Here is a 9,412-nt window from a genome sequence, read left to right as displayed (position 1 = left end):
CCATGGTGATATTCGGCTCTTAACTGAGCGCTTCACAAACAGATAGTTCAGCTCTTCCTCGCATATATTGGCTTCTCTGGATAATCTGAATTCCAACGCAAAGCTCGGGAGCTTCTGCTGTGCCGCTTTTTGCTTGTTCATAAATCAGACTTTTGCTGCAACCAATGAGAAAACTCTGCTGCGTAAAAAATATCTCTACATGCCACTCTGAACCTCCTATTCCCAAGTGACCCACTACTATAGCTGCTGTTTATTCCCTTTAAGAAGTCTGAAATGTGCACCAGTTTGCAAATGAAACAAATGTTTCAAATTGAACTCTGCGTCGTTATATTCAAACATATTAAAAAGATCAAATTACAAAGTTGGTAATCATTAAAAGTGACTGCAGCTTGAAGGAATGTTAATAGACTCTCATAAACATAATCGAAACATGCGTTAACACAAGTCGTTTGGATTGTAAAATAGACTGTTAATTTTTAATTGTAATGCCACAAGAAAGGCTGGAAGATTTGCATTAAAATGGTTAACAATTCACTTAATGCTTGCATTCATCTTAAAAAAGTTGTATTCTCAAATGTGGTGAATAAACTCACCGGTTGTGCCAAATAAAGCTTAATATGAATTTTCTCAGTTATTGTGGTGAAATTGTTCTCATTCTGATTTTTTTTTCCAAAAAGTATTGACACGTTATTCAAAGTATGTTGGAATCAAATTGACACTTAACCATTTATTATAGAAAATATCTTGAATATGAGAATAAATAACATAATATGTTGTCAAGGTGCGTAAAGTATTGACACGTTATTCAAAATATCTTGAACTCAAACTGTCACTTAACCATTTATTATAGAGAATATCTTGAATATGAGAATAAATAACATAATAAGATGTGTGTTTATTGCTGTAAATGTCAAAGTGCGTAACGATTCTTACTCGCGCAGTTGGTGATTTTGGGAAGAAAAGAGATTAGTAAGAGTTGTATATCCTCTTTTTCTTTCTCCCCTCTCTCTCTCTCTCTCTCTCTCTCGCGCGCGCTCTCTCAAGTCCTCATTCTCTGGTCAAGTTCAGTGCGTCGTTTCTCCGGACCGGACGGACGCTTCTTATTGGTTAAAAGGTTGCGACAGTTACATCACGTCGCTCGGTGACGCGCGCACGTCTTCCTGTTTCCTTCAGCCTTCAGCGTCTTAAAGTGAATCTTTTTTAGTGGCGGAGGAAGCGCTCCAGCATCCACAGTCCTCCAGCTGCCATCCAGTGCGCCTCGGAGACGCACACACTCACTCTCTCTCTCTCTCTCTCTCTCTCTCTCTCTCTCTTTCTCTCCTCTCTCTCTCTCTATGTCTCTCACTCTTTCAGTCACAGCAGAGGATAGAGGGAGACACCGACGCGCAAGAGCTCTTTTTTCATCTTTTCCTATTTTGTTCCTTTATTCCAGCTCTTCTTCCTCCTCCTCTGAGTTCTATCCACAGCATCCAGCGGTGCGCACCTCTGCGTTTATTCTCTCTTTTTTTTGTGTTGTTGCAGTAGGAGTTCAGGTTGTCCCCCTCTTCATCTAAAAGGGTAAGTAACCTTGTCCTCGGATACCTCCCTCTCTTGTTCATGCCTGTTCTGATGCGCACGGTGGGCGGACAAAAAAAATAAACAAATCCAACATGATGAGTTTATTCTAGTGATCAAGCAGCTAATCATATCTTATACCACATTTATTTGTTTCGTTTCCCCTCATCCATCCATGATGATGTGTGGTTAAAGAGTTGCGTGTTGTTGTTGTTTTTGCGAGGATGATTTGCGGACCTGGTGTAGCCCAACCTTCCTCATCATCACAGCGGATGATCTTGAGTTGATTTGCAACTTTTTACAAGTAAGTTTTGGTTGGAGCGTGTGTTTTGAAAAGTTGATTTTATTTAGATGGAAACTGAGATTTAGTTGTTTGATCTCCGTGGATTTGCGGTTATACCTTATGTTGTCTTTGTCCTGTGGGGCTAAATCTTATTCTAACACCTCTTTTTATTGACACAAAATCCTCAAACAGGCTGTTACACAGGAGCTTGTCAGTCCTGTTTTGTAAAAATGTACTGTCTGTCTTCTGCGGCAGCACTTTTTGGAGGATTGTGCCGGTATATTGTTGTAAAGTTGGTCTCTCTTTGGTTTCGATATCTTAGTTTCACCAAATGCGCAAAAAAACAGCCAGATCCTCTTTCTCTTTTATCATTTTATAGCGTAAATGTGCCAAAAACTTACAGTAACTGTGTACAATTTTAATTTAGACCATGTTTTACACCTGAATTTATTATCTTTTTTAACTTTTTGTTATATCAGCCAAAGGGAAATAACACACACAATAGGTTTCAAGTGAAGAGCCAGTTTAAAGGTGACTTCAAGTGAACATCTACAAGTCGTTTGTTCATGTGTGTGTAGTTCATAGCTTGAAATTGTTGAAAGGTTTTGTTTTTTTTTACGAGAGAGAGAAAGAGAGAGTGCGCATGGGCAATGGGAGACAGGTGCGGTGTCGGAAAAGACAGGTGCTGGTGACTATTTCAAGCTCATTGTTAAGATCCTGAGGCGATCAAGTCAAGGTTTTTTTTTTTTTTCTTGGGAGATGTATCACCTCTTGTCTGAACTGCTGGATGTGGCTGTCAAGACTTGGGCCAAAGCCATTTATCAAAAGGGGGGTTTTATTTGAGAGAAGTCACTTCAATAGGACAGTTTTTAAGGGGGAAACATTTAACCAAACCTGTTTTTCATGTAAATTTGGATTTACACAGTATTGTCAGTTAAAAAAATGTCAAAATGTTTTCTTTTTTAGAGTGAAAAACCTGTAATGCATGCCACTTGTGTGGCACATCACACTACACAGTGTCTAACAAAGCCACCAGCAAAGTTGTGTGTGTGTGTGTGTGTACAGTGTGAATGTGTCTGTGAAGCTTAGTGACAAGAAATAAGCTGTTTTATTAAAAAATAATAATAATTTTCACATGCAGTGATAATGTAAAGATGATTCAATTTATTTTAGTCGCAACAAGCGAATATTGAGTTAAAGTAAATGTTTTAAATCTCACTGGGCTTTTCTCTGCTGTTTGCACACTGAAACTGAGCCTTCAAATTTGACGTCTTTGACTTTGGTTTTTTGTCTTAGATTATCATAGCAAAATTAAACAATCATTTGACTTTTTTAAAACTTAATTCTAAATTTGTATAGCTACTTTGCAGCTCTATCTTAAGGTTTTGCCTAAATTGTGTGTAACGTTTGCAACCTGTAAAATTAAAGTCAAAGAAAGATGTATTTGTTTCTATTTTATTATGTTTCACTGAGACACTGTGAGTCTTATTAAAGGCTCCTGAAGAGTGTAAAAAAGAAAAATGTAAATTGTTGCACCGCTTTTATGCTGTTAAGAAAACAAATTTAAACATTTACAAACCTCAGAAATATTTAAAATTTTTGAAAGACAGGCATACAGATTAAATAGCCTCTGATAATATCACTACATTTGAGATTGGATGCATCTGTTGTGGCTCTGACTAAGACACTGCCACTGCTGCTTACATAGCAGTATTGATGCAGGCCTGTACTGACAAAACGTTTTGCTTTCAGAGGGGCATTAGGGTTTTTGTAAGAGCGCTTTAAGTTGCTCCTTGCCAGAGTTGACCCTTGTGACCTATTCATTTAAGCAGAATTAACTGCCCCTGCCAGATGAAAAGACAAACAAAAAACACAGAAGTGAGCTCACGCTGGCACGAAAATCAATAGGCCTATTTTGTGTTTCTTTTATGTGTCACTCTCCCCGTTGCTTAAGATATGATGGCCATATTGATCAATGTGAACACAGGACTTGCATTTTAAAATTACGCAATGTGTAAACACGGTTTGAAATGAGAATATTTTGTCGAATTGACCAAACGATTGCTCACTTACGTAATAGAATTTAGTAAACGGTGTACAACCAATGTGCCTCCCCTTGTATACCACTTTTTTATTTATTTTTTTAGATACTCTTAACCCTATTTCTTTTTATTTTATTTTGTAAGTTAATAGCTCCTATGTCGGCTCACACCGCACAAAAATGGAAATGAGGACAAGTACTTAAGTAATTATCATAATTTTATGCAGCTTTGTGTTCCGTGGGAACTGGTTCAGTGTCGCGCGGCGTGTAGCAGGGGACAGGATAAAATGTAGGACTTTGCCCTGGAATGTCGAGCCAAGGCCTAATTCTGACCCCATCTTGCCTGTTCCCTTTACCCCTCTGTCACTCGTCCTTACTGCCTATATGTAATCATGGATGTGCCCGTCCTTTTAGAAACATATTAGGGAGGGATTGTCTGCTGGCTTGAGACAGAAGTCTCCACTTTATATGCATAATGTTGGCTAATGCAATTCTCTAGAGGTTGATGGATTTTAATTGTTTCAGTCTCAAAAACTTTCTGAAATTGAAGTGGACGTTTCCTGCCTGAGACTTAGATTCTGAAAATATTTTTCACTTTGTTGAGTCATTTATCTGGGCATTTGTGTCCACAGGCACTCAGAGGATTTGATCCTAGAGGACTGGCTTTTCGGGATATGGCCCATTAGCAGCAGCCCGTGATGCCGGACCATGACAGCGACTCCCTCCTGAACAGACAGACCAAGCGAAGACGTGTGGACATTGGTGTTAAGAGGACCGTGGGCAGCACAGCCTCCTCCGCAGCGGCAGCCACAACAACAACCACTGATAACATTGCCCGCGCCAAAGCAGCCATTTTCAGTGCCATGAACTCTCTGAGCTCCCACTCTCACCACGGATCAGACACCGACTCCATGGAGTGCTCTGTAGTGCAGCCACATGGTGGACCTGGCGTCGTGTCAGCCGGCGACAGCGAGTCCAAGTCCAATGTACTCCGAAAGCTACTGAAGAGGGCCAACTCTTACGAGGACACCATGATGCCCTTCCCTGGCACCACCATTATCTCCCAGCTTCTCAAGAATAACATGGCTAAAAATGGAGGAGGACACGAGAGGGGAGAACGAGGGGATAGAATTGATAGAGGTGATAGAGTTGATAGAGGTGATAGAGGTGATAGAGGGGATAGAGGGGATAGAGGGGATAGAGTGGATGTCGGCTTCCCCGGATCAGGGCTCTCCAATGCAAGTTCCGATGCTCCCCAGGAGGACGCGTGCAGTAACTCCTCCCATGACAGCACCCCTCAAGAGTGCTTGTCCCCCTTTGGTCGTCCTCCTGGCCTGGCCGCCTTTGACATTGAACGTCTCAATGATGAACACCTGCGTGCCAAGCGAGCCCGCGTAGAGAACATTATACGTGGCATGAGCCACTCACCCAGCGTGGTGGTACCTGCTGCTTCCCGTCACGAGCGTGACCGCGACCATGACATGGATGGAGACCGGGAGATGGATCTAGACTGCCCACCCCCTCAGTCTCAGCAGCAGGCCCCCAGCAGCCCACGGGGAGGCGAGGTGTGCAGCAGTAGCAGCCGAGAGAACAAGCGTAAGCAGCGTCTGCCTCAGCAGCAACAACAGAGCTTCACCCAGCTGGTGTGCCAGAGGAAGGAACAGAAGCAAGAAGAGCGACGGCAACTGAAGCTGCAGCTGGAGGACATGCAGAAGCAGCTACGCCAGCTGCAGGAGAAGTTCTTTCAGATTTACGACTCAACCGATGACTCGGAACACAACGACCTCCACAATGAACTCCACAACGACATAGGAAACTTGTCCGAGGACAGCCCAGCTAGGTCTGACACGGGCGGCGACGACCGGGGTGGAGATGACTTGCGCTCTGACAATGAGATGTCTGACTTGGACCCGGGCCACTTCCTGGACAGGGCGCGGGCATTGCTTCAGGAGCAGGCCTTGCTGGCAGGCCGAGAGAAATCAAGAAGAGAGGGGCTCAGTCGGAGCAAAGGACCGGGAGGTCCAGGCTCCTCCATGCATGCTGAAGGGAAACAGCTGGCAGAAACACTGAAGCAGGAACTCAATTCAGCCATGACCCAGGTGGTGGACACAGTGGTTAAGGTGTTCGCCAAACCTCCACGCCCTACACCCCAGCAGGCCTTCCCATCGCTTTCCATACCTCCTGAAAGATTTCCCACCACTGTCAACGGAGACAACCCTAACTTCCACACAGCCAACCAGAGGCTGCAGTGCTTCGGCGACGTCATCATTCCCAATCCACTAGACTCCTTCGCCAGCATGCCCGGGATGCCCGGCTCCACCACTGACCAAACCGAGGCGATACCCTTAGTCGTGAGGAAGACACCCAGTGAGCATCACCACCACCACCACCAGTCCTCAGCTGTGGGCGCCCACGGCGGGCACCACCACCCCGTCCTTCACCCTTCCTCGCTCTCTGCCTCCATGGGCTTCAGCCCCCCATCCTTTAGACACCCCTTTCCGCTGCCTCTCATGGGCTACCCTTTCCAGAGTCCCCTTGATGGGCCCACAGGTGGCTACCCAGGCAAGGACCGTTCCTCTCCAGACTCCATGGACCTGTCCCGGGAGACCACCAGCCTGAGGACCAAGATGGCATCGGGTCACCACCACCACCACCTGGGGCACCACCATCGCTCTTGTTCATCACCAGCGCACCCTGGCAGTACAGCCGGGGGACTCTCCCTGTCCCTCATCAAGTCTGAGTGTAGTGACCTCCAGGACATGGCTGACATCTCACCCTACTCAGGCAGCAATGTATCCTTTAAAACAAAATCTAAGAGTAGTTGTGAGAATAATAAGTGAATGTGTATGACCCTGATGTTTTATGTACGTGGTCCAGTTCAGACCAGCTCATGCCTGTGTAAGCCAGATACAAAAATCTGATTTCAGGTGGTGATTCCCTGCAGACACAGGTGCGAAACATCGCATCTGAACCACAAAGAGTTAAAAAATCAAATCTTTTTTAGCCTGTTTGAAACTAGCCTAAGAAACTGAGAAATTGTTGATGAATCACTTTTCCTCCCACTGCTGTTCTCTTCTCCATTGTACTGCATTGTTGTATTTATTTTTACACTCATACCTCTTCCTTCTCACAGCGCCGCGCAGCCTTTTCTTCCATCTTCAATCCTAAGTGCTTTAAAAGCTCTCTTGTCACATATCACTTACTCACGAAGATTAGGTCCCCACGACATTTACTGCCCCAATTCCTTTTTATAAAAATGGCCTGAAAGAACAAGGAGGGAGATAGCGTCGCGAAACTTGGCACACAATGGTGTTATATAGCCTCCCTTATAGTTTAACCCCGGTGTGCCCCAATCATGCCCTACGGATAAAGAGGCTATCCCCTATGGGAGGCTCAAATTGAGTCCCCCGGGGTCTCGGGACTAATAGCTTAAACAGATACGGTCAGTCCCGTCTCTGTTTCCCTTATACCTCCTTAGTTCCTAAGTATTCAACACCCCTTAACCCTTATGAAAGTTTGATTCGCGTCACACCGGTTGTCCTTAGAAAGCTTTGTCTTCAAGTCATTAACATTCATTACACGCTTAAGAAATTAATCCAACAGTTTTTTTTTTTACCTGTTTGGGCTTTATTAGTTAAGTGAATTTGTATATTTAACACTTTAGATGCCTTGTTTTTGCTATTGTACCTGAGCGCCTAGCCTTTTTCCTAGAGTGTGTGTGTGTGTGTGTGTGTCTTTGTGTGTGCATGTCACAAAAGGTTCGCCTGAGGACTCAGTAAAGATGTATATTTATGATTGCTTGTGTTTTCTCTTGTGTTCCTCTTATCATCCATCGCTGTTGTAAAAAGCCCACAATCATTGTCGTTTCTTTTCCCTTTTTTTTCATTTCATAAAGATCTGTCAACAGCCCGGGGGGCCCTTCGGCTGTTGCTTGGCAGCCAAATACTTCTTTTTTTGTTTTCCCTCCCTGCGAACCCCCCCCCCCCCTCCTCCTCCCTGTCTTTTCTTTGAAGCAGACGTTAACAGGTGTTTGCAGCGAGCTGTTTATCTTTCATTACCTCGCCTTGTCTTGTCTTCTGACCCAAGGGTGAACGCTTTCCAGAGATCCATAATCCTTTGCTTCTACGGGCTCCCGATGGAGGGATGAAAAGAGAAAAGGGAGAGAGAGACATACAGAGACTGAGAGAAAGTAGAAAACAATCAAACAATAACCACATATGCCAGATGCTGTGGCTTTCATTGTAGCATTTATAAATGCAGGGCATTAACAGATGTAGTCCCCTAAATACAAAGAATAGCAGAATGTCCACATCTTTTTTCATCTTTTATTTTTGATTTTCTCACGTTTAGGAACAAAGTTTGGCGTTATATACAAGATATAGTTTTGTATATATTTTATTATAATTAATATGACATTTGTGGCTTACTTACATTTGTACTCTCTCTGTTTGTTCCATTGATGTAGGATTTTTTTTTTTAATAATTTTGTAGCTTTCTTTTTTTTTTTGTTTGGAGCCTCAGAAGCCAGAGACAGCTTGTCAGACATTTTGCGAGGTGTGTTCAAGTTCACCAGCTCTCCGCAGCGTTGCGGAGCAGATGGCTGCTATCAATTTCCTCATTTGTTCTCAGTCCGACTCCAAATATTCTTGTCCTTACACCTGGAATTAGGAAATGGAGCAGCCATTTCCCTCTCATGACTTTGGGTTTTGGGGATGTGTCGTGAGAATGATGATGTCTTGTCAGATGTGGCAGGCGAACAGTGGGCCAGCTGGTATGAGTGCACCATCATGACAAAATAATAGCCTTGCACGCCACCCCTAAGTCCAATCACAATTACATTTGCAAGCTGTGAGTGAATTGGAGATGAAAATGCCTCATCAGGAGATATGAAGCTTCTTAATTGTCGTCTGAAGGGAGGTGATATTGTGTTTATGGCTGGAGAGGTAAAACCTCGACGTCTTTGTTTTAAAATCATTTCTAATTTCAGTGATAAGGGGAAAGCGATGCTAATCCTAATTGAAAAAGCAAAAACAAATTAATCTAAGTGTAAGTGCGCAGCTTTCACCGCAAACAAATCCCACCTTGCCTTACTGAGAAAGAGCTCTCTTTTTCTGTCTCTCTCTCTCTCCCTCTCTCTCTCTCTGTCTGAGGATCCATTGTATCCCCTCCACTTGGAGCAGATGGTGTGGTGTGGAGAGTGAAGTGCTGCTCTTTTGGCCAGGCCTGACAGAGTAACACCAGTCTGCCAGGGTTTCCCCCACAAGACCCTCGCTGCGTATACAACCAACTCTCCCTCTTTCCCTCTCTCTCTCTCCCTCTCTCTCGCTGAATCAGACAAAGTAGACAGGGTTTTTAAGGAGCCAACCCAGTGTGGTTCAGTATTTGCTGGCTTTGCCGTGTAACCCTGAGGCCAAGGGCAATCCAATCTAGCAGCTGATGCCTTCTTCCCACTCTATAGTTACAGCTACATCTGGACACTTGACTGATTTTAACGATCACAGCCACCCCTGTAGATCATAAATAACGCCGAGCAA

General features: G+C 44.0%; 1 protein-coding gene across 3 annotated transcripts in view; it reads left to right on the top strand.

Annotated features, from left to right (window-relative positions):
- Positions 1 to 1,056: 1,056 nt before the first annotated feature.
- Positions 1,057 to 9,412, top strand: part of LOC119477273 (prospero homeobox protein 1-like) — a 33,421-nt gene continuing 25,065 nt past the window's right edge. The window contains exons 1-2 of one of the 3 annotated variants that reach the window (XM_037751266.1): positions 1,057 to 1,557; positions 4,511 to 6,670. In XM_037751266.1, coding sequence (XP_037607194.1) covers positions 4,577 to 6,670 — 2,094 coding nt within the window. In that variant the 5' untranslated portion in view covers positions 1,057 to 1,557; positions 4,511 to 4,576. Of the gene's footprint in view, positions 1,558 to 1,697; positions 1,859 to 4,510; positions 6,671 to 9,412 lie in introns of those variants that run through there. The other 2 variants (XM_037751268.1, XM_037751267.1) reach the window with 2 other exon arrangements.

Source organism: Sebastes umbrosus, chromosome 18 (genome assembly GCF_015220745.1).
Source record: "Sebastes umbrosus isolate fSebUmb1 chromosome 18, fSebUmb1.pri, whole genome shotgun sequence".
Classification (NCBI taxonomy): Eukaryota; Metazoa; Chordata; class Actinopteri; order Perciformes; family Sebastidae; genus Sebastes; species Sebastes umbrosus.
Note: the sequence above shows the minus strand (reverse complement) of the source record. Positions and strands in the feature narration are given on the sequence as shown.